This window comes from Sander vitreus, chromosome 23 (genome assembly GCF_031162955.1).
Source record: "Sander vitreus isolate 19-12246 chromosome 23, sanVit1, whole genome shotgun sequence".
Taxonomy (NCBI): domain Eukaryota; kingdom Metazoa; phylum Chordata; class Actinopteri; order Perciformes; family Percidae; genus Sander; species Sander vitreus.
The window spans coordinates 12,827,534-12,853,536 of record NC_135877.1 but is presented as its reverse complement, the minus strand read 5'-3'; the positions used below and the strand labels follow the sequence as shown (position 1 = coordinate 12,853,536).

The 26,003-nt window shown below is 41.9% G+C and overlaps 1 protein-coding gene across 6 annotated transcripts in view; it reads right to left on the bottom strand.

Annotated features, from left to right (window-relative positions):
- wnk1b (WNK lysine deficient protein kinase 1b) overlaps nucleotides 1-26,003 on the bottom strand; it is a 97,000-nt gene that overhangs the window by 4,341 nt on the left and 66,656 nt on the right. For 2 of the 6 annotated variants that reach the window (XM_078242662.1, XM_078242663.1), the window contains 22 exons: nucleotides 23,832-25,247; nucleotides 21,110-21,202; nucleotides 20,186-20,260; nucleotides 13,619-13,677; nucleotides 13,296-13,446; nucleotides 12,954-13,070; nucleotides 12,572-12,682; nucleotides 12,338-12,389; nucleotides 11,769-11,909; nucleotides 9,913-10,864; nucleotides 9,252-9,571; nucleotides 9,086-9,156; nucleotides 8,677-8,733; nucleotides 7,527-7,610; nucleotides 7,369-7,405; nucleotides 7,194-7,276; nucleotides 6,676-6,957; nucleotides 6,273-6,544; nucleotides 5,804-5,879; nucleotides 5,566-5,695; nucleotides 4,270-4,467; nucleotides 674-715 (listed from right to left, as the gene is read on the bottom strand). In XM_078242662.1, the coding sequence (XP_078098788.1) occupies nucleotides 674-715; nucleotides 4,270-4,467; nucleotides 5,566-5,695; nucleotides 5,804-5,879; nucleotides 6,273-6,544; nucleotides 6,676-6,957; nucleotides 7,194-7,276; nucleotides 7,369-7,405; nucleotides 7,527-7,610; nucleotides 8,677-8,733; nucleotides 9,086-9,156; nucleotides 9,252-9,571; nucleotides 9,913-10,864; nucleotides 11,769-11,909; nucleotides 12,338-12,389; nucleotides 12,572-12,682; nucleotides 12,954-13,070; nucleotides 13,296-13,446; nucleotides 13,619-13,677; nucleotides 20,186-20,260; nucleotides 21,110-21,202; nucleotides 23,832-25,247 (4,819 nt within the window). The remainder of the gene's footprint in view (nucleotides 1-673; nucleotides 716-4,269; nucleotides 4,468-5,565; nucleotides 5,696-5,803; nucleotides 5,880-6,272; nucleotides 6,545-6,675; nucleotides 6,958-7,193; nucleotides 7,277-7,368; nucleotides 7,406-7,526; nucleotides 7,611-8,676; nucleotides 8,734-9,085; nucleotides 9,157-9,251; nucleotides 9,572-9,912; nucleotides 10,865-11,768; nucleotides 11,910-12,337; nucleotides 12,390-12,571; nucleotides 12,683-12,953; nucleotides 13,071-13,295; nucleotides 13,447-13,618; nucleotides 13,678-20,185; nucleotides 20,261-21,109; nucleotides 21,203-23,831; nucleotides 25,248-26,003) is intronic. The other 4 variants (XM_078242664.1, XM_078242667.1, XM_078242665.1 and 1 more) reach the window with 4 other exon arrangements.

Genomic DNA, 26,003 nt, shown 5'->3' with positions numbered 1-26,003 from the left:
TAATTTCCTCACAAATGTTTACTATCATTTCTTTACTATACCTTAAATCCAGACTATAGTAACATTACACTGATCTGTTCATATCAGCTATTACAGGAGAAAAGACAAAATATTGCAGGGATTAGCCAGTAAAAACTAATCATACAGTTGTTCTGACAGAAACCGGCATGTCATGCTAAATAAAATGGAGGAAAATAAGAATGAGGAGACGCTGAGTCATGACTGACTACAGCAGTATGGAGTTCTGGGCAATGTAGTCAAGACCACAAGCCATGACGAGGAAGGAGAGGAAAAGGAGGGGGCAGAGTGGCGAACAGCTGTTTGTGTGTGTGTGTGTGTGTGTGTGTGTGTGCGTGTGGTGCGTGTGCGTGCGTGTGTGAGAGCTCGCAGGTACATGCACTGTCAGTTTGAAACTGTGATGGCTGGTCAATTCAGTCATTTTAGTCCTCAAACTGGGTGTTCTTTGATCCTTCGTCATCAAAATGTCAAAATTGAAAATACAGTGTTTCAGCAGCTGAAATAACTGAATCAAACTGATCTCAAATCTGGCAGAGGATCAAAGTTGAAATCTAAAGGACATTAGAGAGCAGGAGGAGGAAGCGTGGGAGAGCAAGTGCAAGGATGCAAGAGGGGATCGATGAAGGGAGGAAAGACCAAAAAGAGAGATAATTACTACAGAGCTGGTTGCAGGGGCAGACTTTTTTCACCATCTTCCCTGTGCAGCCGGAAGACAACGATTGGAGGATTGGGAGAGAGTCAGAGTTAAACCCACACCCACAACACCCGACAACCAAACACAGTATGATTATTTGAACTTGAAGCAGTCAATAAATAACACTTTGGGGTTGAGCTGCCCAATAACATGTTTACACTGAAATCAGTACCTGTCACACAGTGCACTGTGAAGTAGTGTTAAGTATTTTATGTGCATTTTTAAATATAAATGAAAGACATGTGTTCTGTAATCTGCACTGTGAGAAAGGTTGACCACAGATGTCAAGTCACAAGGCTGCCATCTTTATACACATCTGAGTAAAGATGTTTTTCTTCAGACAAGCCAAGACATGTAGGCAACCTTCTGAGGAAGTGCATACACCAACTTTAAGCACATTTACTGCAGTAGCAACAGAGCAGTTAATACTGGAATATAAATACTTTGCAACCAAAGCATCTTGAAAACAATCCTTGTGTTTAACAGCAAACCAAACTGAGTCTTTGCACACTGCCTCAAAGTCTTGCCTGTGTTGCTGTGACTTGAAGATGCTTTTGGGTAACCAACCCCTGGTTCTGATGTAATTCTGAGTCCTCTCTACAGCTCACCAGACCGTACCAGAACTGGGTCCAAATTAGGATTCAAATATATATTATAAAAAGCTCTTTATCGAGATGAATTGTAGATGAGAATTTGTTGTTTGTGTGTGGTGTGTGTGTATGTGTGTACGTGTATATACATATATGTATGTGTATATGTATATATTTGTATTCATGTATTTCTCCGAATGATTTGTATATGCGATAGGTTTGTTAAATAAGTAAATTTGTGGTGTCTTGTAATCCCATGTGGGATGGGCCAAAATGTTTGGCATGACACAGAAATAAAACACAACTGTAACATAAACATAACTATATCAAAGTATAGTTTCCAGACCTTTGAATCGCTGCACACATCTCTGATTTGGTCAATGTTTTAAATTGTGAAACAAAATGGCAATTCAGTCTTGTTTTCAAGGTAATTTACATGAATGAATGAATAAATGAATGTAATGTCAATGTTCCATCACTTTTCTCCTATGCTACCGGTTTGCGAACAAGAACAAGTTATAATCAATAAGACCCAGGTCTGTCTCTCTCCTGGCTGTGCAGTGATAGGGGAACAGGTACAGGGGGAGAGGGGTGAGAAAAGGGAGTGAGGAAAGTGTAAGGAAGGGAGAGAAAGGGTTTGAGGTGCAGAGGGTTCAGAAGCATTCATAAACATCTCTTCATCAAGCGCAAAACATTTGACCAATGCTACATATTATGATTATAATATGATTTGAGAAAAACATTTTCTTAATCACGAAAAAATAGAAATAAAGAAAAGACTGATGCACAGTATTTAAACAGAACTGTGCTTAAAACGAAAGAGTCACTGCAATTAATCAAGTTTAATCAAAACAAATAATACATATCCTATTAAAAACAAAACCGTATGGCAGAAAGCTCAAGTCATCAGGTCTTCACTTGTCTTTCCCTGTTAGTCTGCTTGTTTTCACAGAGGCAAAGGTTAGAAATGAAAGCAGTCAGGATTTGAAAGAGTCAGACTGACACACAAACAGAACTGTATCATCTATTTCTAACTTAGTAGGACTAGAGATGACATGTCTGTTGTATGCCTGTGATGCTAGTTATCATGGGCTTGAAGCTTATTTGACAGGTACTGCACAATGAAGCTTCTGGGCTGCTGCTGTTTCACTTTCCCAGGGACCTAACTTGCATTCAAGCCATCATTTATGGTTATATTGCACTCATTTTTGACAGACCACTTAAGTGCACTGTAAACAGATACACCAGTTGGTCTTCTGTTGTCTTTCTGACAAAGTAGTAGCTCAAAGAGCATTCTGGTACTGTACTTAAACCCCACTTTCTGTTACCATCAGTAACCCTTGGTGTCGCCAAATCAACCAGGACTAAAATTGTAAGGATTATAAACTTTAAAACACAATATAGTGAAACTCAGTTCCCCTGTCACTAATGACACTGGTTGGTATAAAGACGTTTTATGTCATAGAACACAGTTGCTGTTTTGTGTTTCGGCTGGTACACTCCACACGGCCTCTAGAAAGCTAACGAATGACGAAAGGTTATGACGAAAATGGCAGTGAAATTTGTTGACAGCTTTTAAGAGCGTTACTTTAGACAGTAAACACTTTGCTGTGTCCTTTCTATTAATTACGACGCCATTATTTTATCTTTGACAATGCTGTTATTCCCTGCAGCTGAAAGGGCTGGCATTGAATGTGCAGTTACTTGTTAGTCAAGGACAAATATGTCAAAGCAAAGAAAGAAAGAGAGAAAGAAAGAATAGTGAGAGAAAGACCGAGAGAGGGTTTAAAAAAGTAAATAATTGAAGATGACTATGGGAAGCTCTGGGATGTAAATATGACTATGTTTGTGGTTGTGCTACCTTTCTGTGTCCTGCAGCAAGCTCTTATATCTAATTTTCCCTTTATCTTCTGTACCTAAACATGTTATTTTCCAACATACACAATATGTTGTTGGAAGGCAGTTCAAAAGATTTTCAAGCTTCTATCTGAATGAGGGATATGGTGTGAAAAAAGTTGGCTGTTCTTCCCAATGTTCTTTGTGTCTTTTCTGTAGTAAACAGTAATCAGCAGCTGACTGCTATTTTTATTTGCAGAAGGGTGAAAACCTAGTTAAAGGCTCTGATTAAAGTTTAGTTTGGCTGGTAATTTTGAGCAAAGTACTTAGATCACAACTGCAGCATTAAGAAAGCTCTTAGGTGCGTAAGTGTGTAAAAGTATAAGCCTACATGCTCCCCTGGATGAATTAATGTTTTCTACCAATGGCTGAAAAGCTGATTTTTTTTCGGTTACAGGACATTGGTGATATCAGAAGCAGAGGGTCTTCCATTTAAAGAAGGAAACCCACGGGAAGACAGGACGACCGTGACTTGAGTAAAACAATAACAACAAAAGTACGGACGACAGGTTAAAAGAGAAGAGCAAAGAAATAAAGCGTTACACACAAAGAGCCAAGCAGGGCGTACTCAGAAAGCGCGTCCTCCTGCCGCCAGGCTTGAAGGCCAAACGCTCCGAACCCCAGCTGAACTTTACACAGCCTGAAGAGAGGGAGGAGGAAAGGATGAGGAGGAGAGAAGAGATGAAGAACCAGAAAAGGAGAGTGTAGAAAACAGACAGGTAGAGAGAGGGAGATGTAAAGAAGATAAAGACAGAGAAAATGAGAAGAGCAACAAAGAGACATAGGACAGAGAAAAAAAGGGGAAATAGAGAGAGACAGGACAAAAGTAAGACAGAAAAGGTAGAGATGAGAGGGAAGGAGAGAGACACGGTTGAAGGAATACAAAGGAATAATGTAACATTCAGTTATCCATCACACTGCTCTACACAGAAAGAGATAGAAAAAAGATGTGGAAGAGTCTTGTTGTGAGGGAGAGAGGACAAACCAACTGCATGCATGCAAAGTATTTATTATGTTGTGGGGAAGCTCATGAGGCCTTCTGCAGACTGGAATTCACAACTGCATGCCTACCTGGGGTGGGAGCACACAGGCTGGGCACAGAGAGTGCCGCCTCGCTGGTGTAGGCCGAGCATAGGTTGTTGCTGGAGGAAGAGGGTTTGAGAGGCTGGAGCAGAGTACTGCTGCCCGAATCAGCCAATCCTCCTGTGGCTAACAGAGCCAGCTGGCCGGGGTACATGGTAGGGACGCTCTGGGCGGATAAAGTGCTGCCTGGAGATAGCACAAGGCATAGGCAGGAGAGGACAGGGCAGGGATGACACACCACAGAGACCAGAGACAGACACACACACACACACACACACACACACACACACACACACACACACACACACACACACGATAAAGATAATGGACAGATAAGACACCCGTCACCGCAGACATTTAAAGACACCCCCCACACACACAACCACACAGGGAGAGACAGACGGGGAAAGCAGTCAGAAATGTTCAAGCTCTGAGCCTGCACCAGCGTACACCCACATGCATGTGTAACCAAGCAGATCAACACACACACACACAAACACACACACACACACACACACACACACACACACACACACACACACACACACACACACACACATATATGTGCACATGGATGCATAGACACAGAGACAGTGTAACATTAGGGTAAACATTTCTGACCATTCTGGCTGTAGTGTAGGATTCAAGATTAAGGTGACTGTTTTGGTGGTGAGTTACATTGCTGTTCAGAGGTACAGAGTTGGTCAGTTTTTTGATTCGTGAAATGTTGATGAAATGTTCTCACCTTCCTCTGGTGGTATTTACAGTAGCTATGCTGACATTTTTGGTTCACTTTCTCCAGGTTTTGGTAAGGTGAATGGAATTTCATTTGTGTTGTTACAACATTAAAACATTTGATTTAAACAAGACTAAGAGTCTACAGCCATGCTAGGAGCTCTGTGAGGCTATCTTTCTACAGGTACAGCAGTGCTTGAGCTAAATGCTAACTTCAGCACGCCAACATACATGCAATGCCAATGCAAACATAATATATTTAATGTATTTAAAATATTTGCCTGGCTGTACACAGCAATGGTGGGTTATCTTGAGTGACTGAGACATTGTTTCTGAATAAGATGTTGCTGTTGTATTTCTTTAAATGTCAATATTTAGTGCTGTGAGCAAGAAAGGCAGAAATCTTAGAGATGGATATCTCAAATCCTGGACAAATAAAACCAACTACTGCATGGCTAGTTACCATGAGAAGTACTTTAAGTAAGAAATATTTTCTTTGAACTTTGGGTGAACCAACTCTTTAATATAAATATTTAAACAAGAGCCTACCTGGCTGTAATGGACTCTTGCTGCTGTGCGTGGAGCTGGTTCTAGATGATTTGGAGGATTTGCTTTTAGTAGGTCGTCTCCTCCTGCCAGTCAAGCCTATAACTGGAGGGAGCACTGCAGCTGGAGGAACCTAAACCAAGACCAGAGGAAGAAAAGTTGCTTGCTACATACTATAGTATGGTATATAGTATGTGATGCCGTATATAGTGTCTGCACTGATATAGCCAAGGTGAGTTACCTTTCCCAGCCTGGTAAAGAGACAATCTATTTCCTCCTTCTGGCGGAAGTGCAGGGCCTGAATCTCACGCATGTGTCTGGAGAGGGAATGTAAAATATGAGGAATAAAATATTGACAGGCAACAGAAAGAAAGAGATAATGAGGGTGAGGACAGCATGGAGAGAGGAGGATGGCCAAGTGTTCTGGGAAGCGCTTAACATCCCTTTTCAAGAAAAGAGGAAGGAGTAAGATAAAGAAGTAATGAAGGAAAGTGGGTGGTTAACCTCATTCTTGAGAGAGAGGAAAGAGGAAGAGGAGAAAAGAGAAGCAGAGCACAGCCTACTATTTTTGGTTGCATAGAAATAGAAGACAGAAGAGAGCAAAATCAAGTGAAAGCCGTTTAACCTAATAAAGAAGAGGCAACGGAGAGGTGAAAGATCCATGTATATTTCCTCTCAGATGTTTGGGAAGAGAGGAATGGATCACTTACTTTTCTCTAAGGTGGTTGACTTCCTGTTTGAAGTCTTCATCCTCAAATTCAGAGTCGTTGTCACTGCTGATGTAGGGGTTATTGAAGGAGTTGGTGTTTAGACTGGGCAGAGAGGCTTTATGAGTGGAGTCTGGACTCAAAAGCTGCCCATGATTACTGGGTCCGTTAGCAGCATGGGCAGCAGGCAGAGGGGTCTGCCTGGACTCGAGGCTCTGCTCCAGGGTACGACTGACTGAGAATCTGCCAACACGGGCTTCTGGGTTGATGGTAACCTGAAATAAAAGAACAAATATTGGATGAAACAATGAACGAATGGAAGGTGGGACAAACAAAGGAGGGAAGGACTGGTTGTGGCAAAGAAACCCCTCACCCATTACACTACAAGATCAAAAACAGGAAATACCTGGAAGCGTCCAATGGTAGTGGTGGGCTTAGGAGAGGGGCATGGTGAAGTGAGGGGGGAGGGGTGGTGGGACCCTACCAGAGTCCGTTGGGGTAGTCCGTCCACAACATCTCCTTGTCCTCCCCCCCCTCTCAGAGGAAACGAGGAGTCCTTGTGCAGTGTATTCTCCGGGCTGGAGAGACTGGAGGAGGACGAGGAAGAAGAAGACGAGGAGGAGGTGGTGGAGGAAGACTCGGTGCAGGCCGGGTGTTGAACAGGAGGCGCTTCAGTAGCCAACGAGACCTAGAGAGAGAAGAAGATTAAGGGAAAGGGGACAATGCACTTAGCTGCTAACAATATTTATTACACAGAGAAATAGAGAAACTTGACAAAGAAGCGTTCACAACCTGAAATGAAAAGTTTAGTAATAGACTTTAATAGACTTTTAACTACATTTATAACATCACCCATAGACTCATAGAAAAGGAAATGGTAAAAGGTAAGGTAACGTGTGGGCTGTAGAGTGAGGGAAATCTTACCTGAAATCTTCCCAGTTTAATTCCACCTGAAGGATGAGGAGGGTCAGAAGAGGACCCAGAAGCTTCCTCCAGAGAGAAGGGAACTGAGAGACAGATGTTACAAATATTAGACAGACAGATAAAATGCAGATATAGCAACAGATATTTAAGTTAATAGATTTATTAATATACATACTTGGTTGTCCCGTTGAAGATATGCCACTGTGAGAGGCCTAGGGTTAGCATGGGGAGAAAAGAAAGTGGGTTAATACTGAGCAGTGTCATTGAATTAAAACCATATATACAATGTCACTATGAGTTAACAGAATAATATCCAAACAGGTGTGGGTTTACCTGTGTGTGGGTGCAGACAGGAACGGTCTCTGGGCTCAGTGCTCTCCTCAACTGAGCATCCAGGTCCTCCAGAGGCTGCTGGGACTGGAAACAGACAAATACAAAAACTTTTAGACAGACAGAAAAAATAAACACACACACCACACACCCTGACACACACACACCCCACGCGCGATAGGCCACTGAATTTAATAAGCAATACAAGCACAGATCAGCCAAAAGCACACATACTAGGGCTGGACCATATTCATTTTTGCTGACATACAGCAGATAGGATAGTGTGTGTACACATTTTAGAAGTCAGAGCAATGCAAAGGCATTATCAGGCACACACAGGTAAGGTGATGTAGAAGGCCTACAAGGTATTCTATTCTCCTCAGCAATTTAACTGCAATTAAAAAAGAAATAATTAAAATCAAATCCCTCGTGAGCATTAACTGCAGCAGGATTATCTTAATCAAACAGGACATGAGAGTTACGTAAGCGATTGTCGGTAACTTGGCAGGTCAGATTTTTCTAAACAGAGCTACAAGTCTTAGTAGTCAGTGGTTACATGGAGGGACTATTCTTAGATGGCAGCATTCACAAACCCAACAAAAAAGTCTGGAAACGAGAGTTAGGTCAATGTCTTCTCTGCCTTGAAGTACTCAGTCCTCAGCCTGTCTGCCTGTCATCTCTGTCCAATTGAGATTCCATGTCTCTCACTCTCTCTCTTAACCAGCTTCTCTGCGATCCTACTTTCTTTTATCATATATCAATATTCTTCATTTAAGTAAAAGTATAGGGATCTTTTTGTAGTTTAATGTATTTATTTTATGTTACATTGTTGAGTTCTACTGTCATATACTCTGATGTGTTTTCAGTTGTTTAGGATGTAATCTTCTTTTGAAGTAAGATGGGTTTATGATGGCGTTGTAATGTCTAAGATGTTTCTCCTTTCAGTGTTTTGTCATTTAGGGTTAGGTTTCACATGGTATTAAAATATTCAATGTGCGCTCTACACTATGAATTAAATGTATTTTTACACAGCAGAAGCACTATTTATACAGATAGGACATGGAACTGTAATCATAAGCATTACAGGCTCTCAGTATGCATACGGTATTGCATTACATTAGAAATAGAAATCTAAAAATGAGCAAACAAAAACCTGTATTAGACAAGGTCCAGGGAAGCATGGCAGGAGTTCTGAAGGAGGAGAACTGGCCTAATTCCAGAGAAAGAGAGGTGATGAAAAGAAAAAAAATATTTGTAGAGGAGGTTATAAGAAGTGTGTTCATTGTGGAGAATGTTAAAAGAAATTTCCATGCTAGATGAGTTGTAAGGAAAGGGAGTAGAAACATCTTGAAACACCTATAATTACATTTTTAAGATAAAATTCTCTTTGACTTCTTAACCTTTAAAAGCGTAGTGCTGTAAATTACCTGGGCAGTTTCTCTTAAAAAAACACTGCTCTTCTAGCTGATCCACATAATAAATAAATTATACAATCACTAGTGCTTTAACTATATATAACTAGCATGAAATAACTAGTATTACAGCTAAACTGGATCACTCACCGGTGCCCTGGATAAAGGGGGTTTGGATGGAGTAGTCTGGCCAAAGGACGATGCAGGGATGACCGTAGAAACTGAAATCATAAAGTTGGTAGGCAGTACTTTTAAAACACAGGTTAACTGACACTAGAACATATGCAGAAACACATAAACGTAATCATCGACATACCAATCGGTGCAGGGGTGGAGATAGGTGTTCCAGGGCCCTGGATTGGAGCAGGTGACCCCAGTGAAAGGCTGGTGGGGGGCTGAGGAGGATTGGCTGGCTGGCTGGAGCCAGGTGTGGTGACAAATGTGCTGGAGGTAGAGCAGGGTCCCAGTGGGGAAGAAGTACCTGCCACGGGGGCTCCAGAGGCAGGGTCAGCAGCTAAGATGTCTCCCCCGGTGGACGGCACCCCTCCACCGAGATCCATGAAGAGAGACCGCAGCTTCTTCTCCAGAGCTTGGATGTCGTCCGGTTTGCCTTGGGACTCACTGAATGCCTCACACCTGAGAATAAGATCAATACATGTTTTGCAATTCTGCTCAATAAATGACTTTTAGCCCCTAAATCCTGATTAGTGCATGAAAGTCATGACATCAACTTTTTCCAAGTGAGCTCTGTCCACTTTAAACTAATGAGAAAAGCCCAGTGAAAACACAAACACAGAACCAAAGCTGTTCTAACTTTGGCAGAAAATTAAGTGTAAGTAGGACACAAGCAACTGTACAAGGACTACAAGAACATTGTCTAAATAGATACAGTCTGTGTGACAGTTTTCTATATTCAATGCTATGGAGACATTTCAGGTACCAAGTCCTAATAAGTAAATCAAGCAAACATCTCTCACCTTGCATCACATTCCCCACAGTGTGTGTGTGTCTGCCCAGGCAGGGCTGCCGTCTGCGGCTGGGAGTGGACCAAGGTTGGTTGGACTGAAGGAACATTGGTGGTCACTGGCAAGAGCCCCACAGCGAAGGAGGAGGAGGAGGAAGGGGGGGTGGAGTGGAAGGCAGCAGCAGAGGGAGCAAGCTGGGGGCCTGGGATGGCAGTGGTTGGGATGACAGAGGAGGAGAGAGAAGCAGTAGAGGAGGAGGTGGGAGAGACTGATGGATGATCAGAGGAGACTTCACTGGCTAGAAGAGTAGAGGAGGGAGGGGAGGATACAAGAGGAAAAGTCTGGGCGGAAGGTGGGGAGGTGAGCATTGTTGGGGGGATGCTGGAGATGCTAGCAGGTGGTAAAGTGGAGAGTACTGAAGTAGCAATGACAGCAGAGACAGTTTGAGGCTGAGACTGGCTAAAAGCCTGGGGCGGAATTTGTGCTTGCCCCTGGACCTGCACCTGTCCCTGGGGTTGGGACACAGCCTGTATCCCCGACTGTGAAAGTAGCTGTGACTGAAGGATGGACTGATTCACCACAGCAGGAGGCGGGGAGGAGGAACAAGGAGGGCTGAGACAGACAGCGGGCATAGAGGAGGGGGAGGAGGAGGAAGCGGGAGGAGGAGAGGCATCCAAGACCTGCTCCTGTGCCTGGTTTAAATTAGAAGAGACAAGTCCAGCAGTAGGATCCACAGTAGGTGTGACTGTGCTAGCCTGTGAAGGCACAGAAGCTCCTGCAGACTGCAGAAGAGGATGGCTGGAGTGGATGGATGCTGGGGCGGTGCTGGGTCCGGCATCAAACTGATTCTGGTTCTGTCTAAGCTCAGAGAAGGCTTGTTGTAAGCTGATTACTCCAGCAGACTGGGACAATGCTACATCTTGGCCTGGAGTCTGAGATGGAGCTGGAGCTGAAGCTGGGGGAACTGAAAAAAAAAAGAAACAAGTGTTTTAATCCCCAAAGTCCATCCTGTTCACTGTAAGATCTTTGAACTAACAGTACTTTCATTGTTTGTTTTCACTGACTTGGAGATTGAAATTGGGGGTCATTTTCCTACATACTGTAGGACAGGTCATATGTGCAAGAGGGTAACTTTCAAAGGAGGTACTGTAGTTAAAGGGCAGATCCACTCCAACAATGTTTTAGGAGTGCAATACTAAATTGGTGGATTACTCTTTTAAAGGCTTTTTTGGGTTACAAAGTAGGCTGTCTTGTACAGTTGTGTCAGTGACTGTCACTGTTGGTGTATTTAGAAGTGTTTCGTTATCACTGTGTTACAGATGGACAGGTTTGGACAGGAATTTATCAAGTTCAGAGTGTGGAGGGGGAAGATGGTTAACCACTTAAGTTTGGCTACTTTCAGTCTAGTGGTCCTGATTTGATTTGTGCCAGTCCTCTCCCTCCAGTAACAAAATATGCCAGTGGGAAGGACTAAGATGAACTAAAAGTTTTTGAACCACTGCTTTAGATCTTTTATTTTTAAATGAAGGATACAGGTATTTATATTCCAATGTTCTAGTAGAAGATCCTATTGTATCAAATTAAATACATGCCAGAGTGTTATTGCATTTGGACAGAACATTTACTCTAAAAGCATTACAGCGTAATCTGATGAGTGTGTGACAAAGTACACTGTCATTTGTGTGTTTGAAGTTAAATTGAAGAAAAACTGATTTTTTACAACCTGGGTCTTATTTTAATATTACCGTTTGGCCATCATTATTATAACATATCATCAAAATGTAATTTTCTTAACACCAACTTCATATCAGAAAAAAAAGTGAACTGATTGCTGACTTTCAAAGGCCATACGCACACACAATGCTTACCTGTTTCAACAGGAGGTGCCCGGGCAGGAGAAGGAGAGGTGGGAAACATTTGTTCCTTCAGCCTGGCTTCAGGTACGGGGCAGACGATGAACCTCCGACCTGCTGAATGCACCACTTGTGCTGTTGCACTGGGAGGGATATCTGGGAAGAGATGAATGTCAATACATAGCATTATAATTTGTTAATCCCTGAGAGAATAATCTGCAAACTGCCATTCTACACTAAAGTTCACCTGCAAAAAAGCAACAGGAGGCTTTGTGGATACAAAATACAAGCTTTATCCCAAACTGCCCAAACTGTATGGTATTAGCATAAAGTGGGCACGTCTGTAAAGGGGAGACTTGTGGGTACCTGTGGGTACCTATGGAACCCAATTTCATTCAGATATCTTGAGACGAGAGAGATTTGGTGGGAAGTCAGTACTGTGCTCAAGGACACTCTGCAGTGTGAATGCTTGCTGACACAGATGCTTAAAGTAAGCTCTTGCAGTTGCCTGTGCCACCCTGTTGCTCCATTGGCACTCAAACTGGTACCTGTTGTTATTTTAAGGCTTTTTATGTTATTTTTACCTGGCATGGGGACAGATATAACAGGAATCTGCTGCGCCATATCACCTGCCATCTGTAGATCAACAACACAACATGACAAACACTGAAAGATAAATGGTGTAAAAGAAATAAAGGTGCTACACTGTACAGTGTGTATATGAGCAGCTATTTTGACATTTTGTCTATCAAAAACCAACACCAGCAACCCCTAAAAAAAAAAAAAAAGAGAAAGAAAGAAATTAGTGTTGCATTTACCTGGCTGTTTGTGTCTCGCTCCAGACCCTTCTCATCTGCGTTCTCTATCACCTCTCTGACCTGCTCAATGAAGGATTCCCTCTCACTCTCCAGGATGAACTCACTCTGGACCTGGAGTATAAAAAGTCAGATTAAGATGTGTGTATATGTGTTTGTATGAAAACAACAAAGCCTGATTTATACTTTCTATGCAAGCACATTGACACTGAGGTATAATTTTGCCTCCTGTGGGAACCTATTGATGACTCTCTCAATGAAAGCACAAGGACACAGTAATTATGTGTACTTGCATGGTTTTGGGTGACAAAGAGCAGATAGCACGCACACTGGCACGTGAAGCATATTCCAGTGGAGAAAATGTAAAAAGTGACAGTGTGTGTACCATGATCTGGGCGATCTCCTCAGGGTTGTCTCCATCCAGGTCAAACCTGAAAGTCACCATCTTCCTGTTGTGGGTCTCCAGCTGACATTCTGCTACCCTATCTCCTCGGTTGGAGATCTACACACACAAAATACAAAAAATAAACAAATACACAAAGAAAGAAAAATACTATTAGAAAGAAGGGGACAGAATGTAAACAGATGAGTATCTTAATTATGTGTTTCTCATTATTTTTATTGCAACTCATTACTCTGTAAGAACCCATAAATACCAAGAGTGGTACAGTACAAAAGAGGATTAAGTGTTTTATTATGAGTTGAGATTTATGGGATGTGCTATTACATTGAGGACATTGAGTTTCGCCTTGGAGATCTTCTCATGGCGTGATCGACTACGCACAGAACGTCTCTGATGTCGCTTGCTGGAGCGCCCTTCATGGCGACCTCCTCCTCCCTCGTTGCCGTCACTCAGACCTGACGTCTCAGAGTGCCCACTGAGGCACAGAGGAGAAATAGAGGCCAAATGTAATTAAAGAAAAAGTGGTAAATAGGAACTGAGTGAGAGACAGCATAACAAAGATTAAATGTGATCAAAAAAATGTAGCAGTTCAGACAGTGTGTGTGTGTGTGTGTGTGTGTGTGTGTGTGTGTGCATGAATTTATTACCTCTCTATAGATGAGAGAACTTGAGGTGGCTGAAGTTGGGTCTGGGACAGCTCTGAAGACTGAGAGGCAGAAGGAAACACACACAGGCACATGAAAATGCACATACACACACAACTCAATATTATCGCTATCAACACAAGAGACATTTTGGAGGGAGAGAAAACAGCAGGAAAGCATGAAATATAAGCAAAGTGTGACAATAGTAAGAGAGAAAACTAACTAGACTGCAAGAAGTATTATCATAGGACATCAAGGACTCATTCTTAATAAACTACATAGAGCAATCATGAGACAGAACACATCAGAACAGCTAAAACTAGAGCATGGAACAAAAAGAACAAAGCAAGTACTGCCACAAAAGAGAAAACAAAATGGATTGTATTCATTAGGTGCATACAGTATTTCCAATAACACATGCAACCCTGTCTCATAATTAAGGTCTAGAAATTAGAAACAAATGGTAAGAGTTAGAACAGAGTTCAACTCTTGCACTTAGACCAAAAAGAAATCTGCGGACAGTAATTCATCGATTCTATTAGACATCATTTATATGTAGACCAATTAACCATCAAATCAGTCTCTTGCATTTTTTACAGATGGTTCTGTGACATCACACCAACAACCCAGGAATCCTTTCCAACAATTATTGATTGTGGGTGTTGCTACACTCAAACCAAGCCCCACCAAACTGGTTATTCTATGTAAATAAACTGCAAACCAGCATATCATCAGCAAATCATCATGGATATCATAAAACGAGACTACAACCCTTTAACATTGCCATTCAGCCATCATTAATTAGCAATTCATGTACTTTAAATGCAAATTTAGCCAGCACCACTAAACACATGGCTGCAAATATGGATCAAAACTCTTCATTAAACCAGAGTAAAATACCCAACATTTTAGACATCAACTGATAACAACAGTTGTTCAGAATGCAGCTCTAATACAGCTGCCATTCAAACTGATGAAGTATGCAGGATATTGAGCCTCATGCAAGAACCACTCCTATTAACAGATTTGTTCTTAAATAGCACATACCAATTTAGATTTTATGATTTTTATTGCCATATTTCAGCACAGAAATGTAAACATTTCTGTAGTTGCTAGGAAGATTCTCCAACACCTGCCTCTTGGTTCTTAATGCAGGTCTCTGTCCTGTTGTACCGACAGTGTAACATCACCTATTGTAGCCTATATTATTTTCTCATCCAATACCTCTGTGTCTGTCCCGGCCACAGTATGGAGCTGCGCTGATGACATGTTGTTGACAGCTGTACCAATAATATTTAATTGTTTTGTGTCTTCTAATACCACTCTAGAAACTGCTATATTTGTTTCTGACCGCAAGGCTTGAAGCTACATAGTGTGAAATTATTCTTTTTACTCTTGGGTAACATTTTTGTGAATGAAACCTTCCCACACACATGCACCTCATGAACAGGTGGCATTCATCAGGCTAAAACGAGCGATTTACAACAAGTTTGTGCTGTGAAGAGAGATGGTGAATTGGTACACTCGTATGAGCAAACCTCACAGGAAGTGAGGAGTTTCAGCATAAGAATACAAAAATGTTCTTGCATCTTATATCATATGCAGTCCATCCTCCCAATGAAATATGTATCTTGGACAAGTAGGAATTTCATAAAGAACAATGTTAAAAATCCTAACTCATAATCCAAGGCTCTACTTCGCACAGTGACAGGACATCCCTGTGGTGGGTCTGACTGTCAATAACCAGTACCTGGGGAGGGGCTTCCATGGGAGTATCAGGCGGGGCGGTGACTACACTGATGATTGGAACCACCGGGGCCAATGGCTGGGGCACAGGTGTGGGCACAGGAGGAGGAGTAGGAGGGGACACAATAGTAGGCACCACCCCAACAGGGTGTGGCAGAGGAGAGGGAGGGGAAGCCACTGCCGCAGATGGCATGGTAACAGGGAGGGACAGCGACGGAGAGGGCAGGGTCACCAAGGAAACGGTAGACGGAGTTACACTGGGCTGAGGAGAGGAGGAAGGGCCAGAAGGAGGAAGAGGAGGAGGCAGAAAGGAAAAAAAGCAGGGAGAAAAAAAGAAGGTAGATAAGGCAGAGTAGGAGGAAAAGGAGGGAGCAACGTCATAGGGAGGATGAGGAAGGAGATAAACCCGGCAAGTGATAAGATGTGATGAGCACAGACAGATTTAACGTCAATCACCTTGGTAATGGAACAGTGAGCTAAAGGTGGTCTTTAGTTTAACTGTTAGCGCCAGGAGAAAAAAACATCTATAGTTCACTGACCCATTACTGACCCTCACCAAACAACTTTCCGAGCAAGACAACTGGAACATTGATCAAGACTATTAGTGACAAAATCTCAAATTAAACAACAGACTCAGTGACAGGACGATTGTGTAAACACACACGACTCAAAGATCATGCAACCACAAACAACTTAGATCTCTACAGACAATGTACAGTGCGGCTTTACAGGTAGTGGAAGAGCAAGCACATTCTTTGTACAATGTAGACAGGGCAACACTTTTAACACTACATTAAAATGGGGAGACAGGACAAAAACCTACCTATAATGTTTTCTTACACATAGACTTTAAAAGTGAATCAAGGAGCTATGCTGCGTGAAGTCTACATTGACTTTACAGGCATTGTGTGTGTCCTTGTGGTCTAACAAAAATGTCAAATGTCATAAAACATTTGCAAAAGGCAATGTTTCTTAAAGGTTTGAAACCTGCATAGTTTAAATCCATGTTTATTAGCTAGCAGTGTTCTTCCTCCCCGCCTGTTGGCACATTGCTGTGTATCTTGGCGCATTACAGCCACCTGTCCATAGTGTAAAACCATTGACAGGACTGTATATTACATCACCCAAGTGAATGTGCATGTACGAGACAAACACAAGGATCCACCCGCAAAACAAAAAAAAAGAATTAAAAAGAATATGCTCCAAAGTGCTACTAGAAGTCAAAAGCTCCACATGGTACCTTTAAATAACCTACATTGTATTTCTTTTGTCTGTTTATGCACAACACAAAGATCTTAAGGTAAAAATAATAGTGCATAGCCCATAGACAGTTAAAGAAATGGACCAACAGATCCCGTTTCTCTGGACGGAGACCAGTGAAGGATATTAGAAGGACTTTTCCGGTGATGGCTGAGCGTTACTGCGCAGCCTCCAACTGAGCTTGAAGACGTATATGTGACATGAGCAATGTGTCTGAAAGTTGGAAGTCTTCTGGTAGCTGTGCCAAGAGAAATCTCAATCATTCCGAATCTTGCAGAGACGGAGAGCGTAGGTATATGTAAGGAGATAACATAGGCACAGGCTAATTATTGCTAACTAGTCGAAACTGCCTGTGAGCTTCTCCTGTACTATACAGTAATTCCTCTACTATGCGACAGTAAGTCGCGTGGTTATGACACAATCGTTAGCCTATTTTTACAAAAGCGTATACTACGGAGCCATAACGTGAGGTACAAGGTAATGGAGCCTTTTATACATTGGCGTGTTTCTTTAGAAATAAACAGTGGACAAATAAAGTCTTTAAACGCTTCAGATGTAAGGTTATTCGCTGTCAAAGTGACGTCAAAATGAATGGCAGTCAATGGACTTGTTAGCATCAAAATGGCGCCATAGGCGGTACGGGTTGAGGAGAGAGACTTACCCCCTTGACATAACCAACAAGCCAGTCAAGCTGATTAACTTGCTGTTAGTTGAAGTCGTCCATCTTTAAATGCTTCGTACACCATGTCATTGTGAATCGTTCTTTACAATTAAATTCAGCTGCAAAATGAACTTCAACATTCTGATGTACACTTAAATGTTATTCATCTGATAATTACCGTTCTACAACTGAAGACGGTAAAATAATTTGCACACTGTGTTGCTCACTTTGCAGATGTACTGTAAGTATCAGTGACATGTTAACCTACCTATAAATACTCTTGTGGCAAGAATCTTAACAAGACAAATATTTCTTTTCTTTCTTTAAAACAATATTACACTGGATACTGGCCTGGATACTGACACTTCACACCTTTCTAGATTCTTCACTGCCCACGGTTACCAATAGTCACCTCTTTATCAGTTCTAAACCAGGAAATATTACCCATCTTCATTTCCTAAAAATGTGCTCATATGTTTGATCAGATGGTTAGTAGGAGCATCTGGGGTAAACAAAGGAGAACTACTAATGATAGGCATCAACAAAAGACAGAGCTACAGTCAGGTCCATAAATATTGGGACATCGACACAATTCTAATCTTTTAGGCTCTATACACCACCACAATGCAGTTGAAATGAAACGAACAAGATGTGCTTTAACTGCAGACTTTCAGCTTTAATTTGAGGGTATTTACATCCAAATCAGGTGAACGGTGTAGGAATTACAACAGTTTGTATATGTGCCTCCCACTTTTTAAGGGACCAAAAGTAATGGGACAATTGGCTGCTCAGCTGTTCCATGGCCAGGTGTGTGTTATTCCCTCATTATCCCATTTACAAGGAGCAGATAAAAGGTCCAGAGTTCATTTCAAGTGTGCTATTTGCATTTGGAATCTGTTGCTGTCAACTCTCAATATGAGATCCAAAGAGCTGTCACTATCAGTGAAGCAAGCCATCATTTGGCTGAAAAATCTAAACAAACCCATCAGAGAGATAGCAAAAACATTAGGTGTGGCCAAATCAACTGTTTGGAACATTCTTAAAAAGAAAGAACGCACCGGTGAGCTCAGCAACACCAAAAGACCCGGAAGACCACGGAAAACAACTGTGGTGGATGACCGAAGAATACTTTCCTGGTGAAGAAAACACCCTTCACAACAGTTGGCCAGATCAAGAACACTCTCCAGGAGGTAGGTGTATGCGTGTCAAAGTCAACAATCAAGAGAAGACTTCACCAGAGTGAATACAGAGGGTTCACTACAAGATGTAAACCATTGGTGAGCCTCAAAAAACAGGAAGGCCAGATTAGAGTTTGCCAAACAACATCTAAAAAAGCCTTCACATTTCTGGAACAACATCCTATGGACAGATGAGACAAAGATCAACTTGTACCAGAGTGATGGGAAGAGAAGAGTATGGAGAAGGAAAGGAACTGCTCATGATCCAAAGCATACCACCTCATCAGTGAAGTATGGTGGTGGTAGTGTCATGGCGTGGGCATGTATGGCTGCCAATGGAACTGGTTCTCTTGTATTTATTGATGATGTGACTGCTGACAAAAGCAGCAGGATGAATTCTGAAGTGTTTCGGGCAATATTATCTGCTCATATTCAGCCAAATGCTTCAGAACTCATTGGACGGCGCTTCACAGTGCAGATGGACAATGACCCGAAAGCATACTGCGAAAGCAACCAAAGAGTTTTTTAAGGGAAAGAAGTGGAATGTTATGCAATGGCCAAGTCAATCACCTGACCTGAATCCGATTGAGCATGCATTTCACTTGCTGAAGACAAAACTGAAGGGAAAATGCCCCAAGAACAAGCAGGAACTGAAGACAGTTGCAGTAGAGGCCTGGCAGAGCATCACCAGGGATGAAACCCAGCGTCTGGTGATGTCTATGCGTTCCAGACTTCAGGCTGTAATTGATTGCAAAGGATTTGCAACCAAGTATTAAAAAGTGAAAGTTTGATTTATGATTGTTAATCTGTCCCATTACTTTTGGTCCCTTAAAAAGTGGGAGGCACATATACAAACTGTTGTAATTCCTACACCGTTCACCTGATTTGGATGTAAATACCCTCAAATTAAAGCTGAAAGTCTGCAGTTAAAGCACATCTTGTTCGTTTCATTTCAACTCCATTGTGGTGGTGTATAGAGCCAAAAAGATTAGAATTGTGTCGATGTCCCAATATTTATGGACCTGACTGTATATTCAAATAGCACAAAAACAAGACAGGACGTCAAACAGATTCACTGACCAAATTACATAGATGCACAATCACTTATGGACACACGAGGGCACCTATGTACAGTTTATCCACAAACACTGCCATACATAATAGTACCTGAACCAGAGCTTGCTGAGCAGATTGGTAAAGAAAATAAAGATGTTCTATACTGGGAGATGGACTGAGGTCAAAAAACTAAACAAACACATTCACAAGTACACATACATGCGGACAGACAGACAAGTAGGTATGTATGAACACACATAAAAACAAACCCGGTAATATGTGCAGGCAGCATGCCAATGAGCGAGCCAGAGTGGAAAGAAAAATAGAAAAAACTATCTGAGCTGACAAACAAAACATTTAAAAAAAAAGCCTTTCAAGGCAAGCAAAACATACAATAATAACACATAGGCCAAGAATGAAATTGACTATGACGACTGACTGCGCGTGTGTGTGTGTGTGTGTGTGTGTGTGTGTGTGTGTGTGTGTGTGTGTGTGTATATATATATGTCCATGTGTGTCTGTGTTTCCATGTATGAATCCATCTACAGCGGAGTGTATGGGAAAACAACACTAACAGAGAGTTGGCCAGCACCAGCTTGTGGGCATTAGAGATGTACTTATGAAGTATTGTGTTACATATATTTCAATTAGTGGTGCTACTTTACATACCTGTGATAACGCCTGCGGCAGAGAGGTGTGTGTGGGGCTCTGAACTGATGTAATATTGTGACTGGATGAAACAACCTGGAGCAAAAAAAGAAAGAGTATAAGAAAGAAAGAGAGTAGTGGGAGAGGAAAGAATAGAGGAAATAATAAATACAGAATATACATATAAACATTTACACATACAATATCATTTTTAAGTTTGATACTGTTTTTGCTATTGCAGTTCCCAGTCATGTCATGCTTATGATAACCTGGATAAACTCAAATCCCAGTTATGTGAAACCAACATTAGTTGGAAAATGCCAGCTGGGGTAATCTATTTTTTTCTCATTAAATTTAGTTACATATTACCCCATGTATTGTTAATTGCCTGATAGGTTGTTAACAAATATTACAATAAAGAAATATTTTGTAAAATGTGAATGCATTATCAAGGTTTGGAATGCGGCTGTTATGTAAACATGGTGAATGTACCGGTAATTATGGGGGAATGGCTGTTTTGCTCGTTCACAAAAGGAAACTTTCCATCTGTTTCTGACAAGAAACATTTGATCTCCGATTAACATCCGATTTCACGCTCAATCAAATCAGTTTAGGGCTGCAATTAGTTCATCGCAGTGGTTTGTGCTGGGGGCAAACACAGTTCTTCAGAAAAATCGTGGTATTACTGCAGGCAAAGTGCCAGCTCCGTGGGAGGGGTTACCTTGAAGCAAAGGCAACAACTTCAAAGATAAAGCCGACATACGAGTTATTGCTGTTTAAGCACAAAAAATAGGCTGGAGTTATTTTTGTATTTTATCTTTATGGGGTTTGGACATCAAGGGCATGTGGTATTAAAAGTGGGAGAAAAGTGATGAAATGAGAGAAGAGAAGGGACATTTTGGATGTATAGTGACTTTTCAGGTTGCTTCAATTGTTTTTCCTTACCTGTTGGGGAGTCCCAGGAGGAGCTGGCTGGGTGTTGACAGGGACCAGAAGGGGTCCCGGAGTGGACTGGGAAGGGGGAGCCTGAACCTGCTGCTGTGGAACAGATTTAAAGAAAGATGGACAGAAAGGAAGAAATGTTGTAGGATATAAAAGTGTGGAGGAAAGGGATGGGAAATCAAGAGAGATTGGCAACAAGGAGAAAGAAAAACAAGAAATAATCAGAACATGTATGTACTGTAGCTTGTAGACCAGAAGCCGTACATGAGTGCAAACACAAGGTACTTCTGCTGTTCTCTAGTGATCAGCTTTAGTCTACATTTTGTTCTTGTGTATGCACACATGCAACACATATGTTCATCCATCTATACGGCAACAGATATATGCACACCAATACCGACTGTATGCATATACAGTTTGTAGTGTAGCATGTACAACAGTACATGCACAGCACTGGGGTTAGGCACGGTGTAAGTGCAGGGATTTTTGTTTTTTTACATGCAGGTCAGACTGTAAGTGATTGGTAGTGATAATAAGTCTATAAAGCACAGAGTAGAAGCTGGAATACTGACACCAAACACTTTAAACAACTCACTGCTGTTTTCCCTAAAACATCCTAACACAGGTGTCACGTTTGGATCTATTGCATAATGGACCAAGATATGATAAAATATCAGTCATGATTATGGTGGGCAATGCTACCTGTTGCTAATGATGGTAACTCCAAATATGCTCATGTCAAGTTGCCACATTGCCTGATACAATCGTGTTCAGAAAGTATGTAAGTAGAATATGATTTCTAAGTCAAATATACTGTGAGTTTAGGTGACACTGTATGTAAACCCATCTTTGTTCAAAAATATTTTGAAAAGAGCCATTAAAGAGTCTGATTGGTTTGAAATGTTGCAGGTTTTTACTCTATTTCCAGTCAAGTTAAACTTTGGAATTATTGATGTTCGACCCTATTACATTCCTAGTAAGCATCAAGCCAAACAGAGCTTTATCTTTCCTTCCTGAATCCTTTGAATAATTCACAGGACTAGAGGCCCGTTCTATTGACTGAACCCTTAGAAGGCTGTTTGCAACTTTCTACTTGTCACTAAGCCCACCCTCACAAAGTGTGGTGGGAGCTTACGCAAGTATGTTGCATCAGACACACTGCTACCAACCTTTTCCTAACATCATAGGCAGTCACGTAAAGACAATAAAGAACTTCACAGCACAGATATCTAATAAATAAAATGTATAGAAAGATAGAAAACATGAAACAAAAAAAATAGAAGTAATGACAGAGTAAAGGAATGAGAAGAAGGTCAGTGACCAGAAGTGGTTCAAAGTAAACAATAAAGAAAGTGACACTGATAATATCAGCGTTCTAAGGGTTTAATGAATTTGAACTGTGACTTTTGAACCTTGTGCAGGACGTTGATTTCCAGTTAAGGCAGGAAATGACAACACATTATGCTGAAATAAAGAACTGACTTAAAGCCAAGATCTTTAGCAATTACAACACAAAACAACAGAAAGAACCTAAAATATACAAATGAAATGTCTATCTGCATGGTTACATTGCAAGGTTTGTCTGAGCCCCCTTGGTTTTGTTGTATGTTTCTGTGTGTTTGTCCATACAAATCAACAAAGTCTCGTAGCTTTCACATACTTCAATTATTTTCTTTAGATTCATATATGTCTAAAATATAAAGTTTTTAGATATCCAATGCTCATCATTCGAGGTAATTAATGTTGTCTGAGGACCAAACGGACTTAGGATTTGTACGAGCAAAAATGTAAGTATACCATATATACAGTATACTCCCACAAACACACATTTCTCATATACATTCATATATGAACATACAGACAAAATGTTACTTACTGACAATAAATCATTCAGATACACAAAATAAACACTAAAAGGAAGGGGGCTTAGACTGCTTATAAAGCTTGTACACCAGAGTTGGTCTCAAAGACTACCTTTTGAATGTTGCTTTTAAAATAAATATTATTCTCACAATACTGAGTCTTATGTTTGATTTAAAATCACAGGTTTCTGGTCTTGGTTGTACACAAATGTGCTCTGGGTCGTGCACTCTTCTATAAATTCTTACTTAAGTAGTGCCGACTAAAGCTAACACTTTTCTACAAATCATTTTTCTATAAGCTAACATTGTCAGGGAGTGAACAATGTAAGACATTTTGAAGGCAGACCAAGAGACTCTCTCTGTAGTGTTGATATGAATGGAGAGGATTAAAATCACAACCAAAGACTACATGATGACAGGTAAGCATCAGCTGGGGCTCCTGGGTTGGCAGGGTAAAAAAACAACAACAGGGATTGGTTTAAGGGCCTCTGGGTCAAATTACTAATATGAATGAATTCAGCTGCTTTTCATAGAAAGATTCCTTTTACTTGATGGATAACACCACCACCATCTACTCTAAACAACATGTTTTTTTTTTATAATTACAGACTGGCACATGACATTATGGTCACAAGATCATGAAAAATTAGGTCTATGGCAATATATATATATGAAATTCTCAATCTTTAAAATGTTGACAATTTGCAGTCAAACAAGAAAGATAAGGTATAGAATGCCATAATATTGCAATTACGATATATCAACAGCTGGTTGCGGATCTTTGCTAAAAAAGCAACTTATGTAATTTCAACGAGTAATTGACCCAGGGGTGTAGGGGTGTTTTTAAGGTCTAAACTCAGTACCAGTGAGGGGATAGCAGCCTGCATGGCCAGCAATGACTCATGGTATGTCATATCGGGTTGGGCTGGTATCACCCCTCCATGCCGAGCCCAGGCACTCTGGATCAGAGACTCCAGCTGGGTTGAAGATGCTCCCCCAAACTCAGTGGATGGAGTGGCAGGGAGAAAGCTCTGCATGGAGGGTGGATGTCCCTGGGGATCTATGGGGAACACCCCTCCGGATAAATCGTAGAGCGCAGCGGAGGACGAGTGAGGGATGGACTGAGCAGCTGAGGAGTCAAAGGGAGGGAGGAGAGGTGGGGGAGGAGGTGACAGGAACTCCCCAGCGTCAGAAGAGGCCATAGAGTCACTATTAGTTTCTGGGCTTCTGTCTTTTGTGGCTACACCTATGTGGTGAAGAAGAAGACTTCCTGGAGGTAAGGGGAGCTCGGGACTGAGATATGCGTACAGCTCTTCAGTCACCGGCTGGAGACGGCTGTACGTGCCTGAACCACCTGAGCCAGTTCCAGTGTTGTCCTCTAGAGGGAGGTCCATGGAGCTCCTTCGGGCCCGGTATAGTCTGGATGCCAGGAGGCTCGGGTCTCCAGCAGCAGCTGCAGCGGCTGCAGCTAAATGGAACTCAAAAGCACTTGTTGATGGTGGGGCTTCAGCCATTACTGGAGGTGCAGAAAGAGGGAAAGCGGAAGAGGAAGCATGCTGTGGTGGAGGATAGCATCCATCAGATGACGAGGAAGAGCCACCAGTGGGCACACTCATGGGTGGAGGGATTGGGCTGTGTGCACTCATTCTTTGCATGATGTGTGAGTGCAAGAACCCTGTTTGAGGTGCAGGAACAGGATCAAAACCTAAACCAGCAGCTGCAGCTGCAGCTTGCCTCTGCTGATGGAAACTGAAGTGGCCAAGCTGGTGTGCAGTTATTGGGTATCCTCCATATGCCATTGCTTCATAATGGTCCAATAAGGCAGCTTGATTTAGACTTAATCTCCTCACTGCTTCCTCGTGCTCTGCTCTCATGTCTTTGTAGCTGTACAAACTTGGGTCAGATTGTCCTGGGAGATGCAGCGCCTCCCCAACACCAAGTCTTTGAGCAGCTGCTGCAAAACTGGGATTTACCATGAAGAGAGAAGGGGTCTCAACACCCTCCATCCCAGAAAATGGATGCAGGCTGCTCCCATAGCGGGTGTAGGCAGGCTGGAAGTGTCGGGTATGTGCCTCGAGAATGGACGTGCTCTTGCGTCTCTGGGTGTTGTAGGCCTTTGGAGGCCCAGTGGGAGGAGGCGAGAAGGAAAGGGGGCGCTCAGGGATGGAGGGGAAGAAAATAGTTGGGGGGTCTGGAAGAGTTTGGAGGGGGATGCTCCCTCCCGCTCCTCCTCCTCTTGTGCTTCCTCCTCCACTGTAGGGGTGAGGCATTGAATGCTGCTGCGACAATGAGATACAATGGATTGAAGAATGAGACACAGATAATGAGCGAGAGAACCACAGCAAAGGCCCACATGGAATGGGAGAAATAGTGTATTAAAGATCATTATTTCAAAGCAATACCAAGAAAAAAAAGAGACATATATTCTCTCTCCACACTAGAAACAAAATGATGTGGTTAAGATAGGACAGAATATACCTAACAGCTGTAAAAGGGAGTGATGAGATGGAGTGAACAGGTAAGGTTAAGACACAAAGCTGCAGTAAAACAGGCAGACAGGCCAAGTTACAGACTGGCACAGCACAAAGACAAGCAGAGAACCCAAAGACAAGACAGTAAAAGTGGGAGACACTGTAAGAGCTCACAGGTGGATGTGCAGTGGGGTAGTATATAGTTTAATACAAAGCGAAGATGACCAAATGCTGGTCTTCTAAGCACAATAATATCCTGAGGCATCTGCACTCAGGAAAACTGTCTTTTATCACAGAGCTTCTATCTGCAAAACGTTATCTTCTAACTACAGATAGATGAAAATGTACATGATCAATTCAAGACGTTGGTTTACATCACTTTGACATAGTATATAGATAATATGTAAATCGCATGTCAATATCCTAATGAGGAGTTTGGATGCAGCCTGCGTCATAGTTTTTGTTCAGGAATTATCTAGACAGGCTTTATGTTTAGCATGTTATCTTCACTTGTAAAGTAAAAACACTGAAAAGAGGGCACCCTGGTGGCCTAGGAGTAAATGG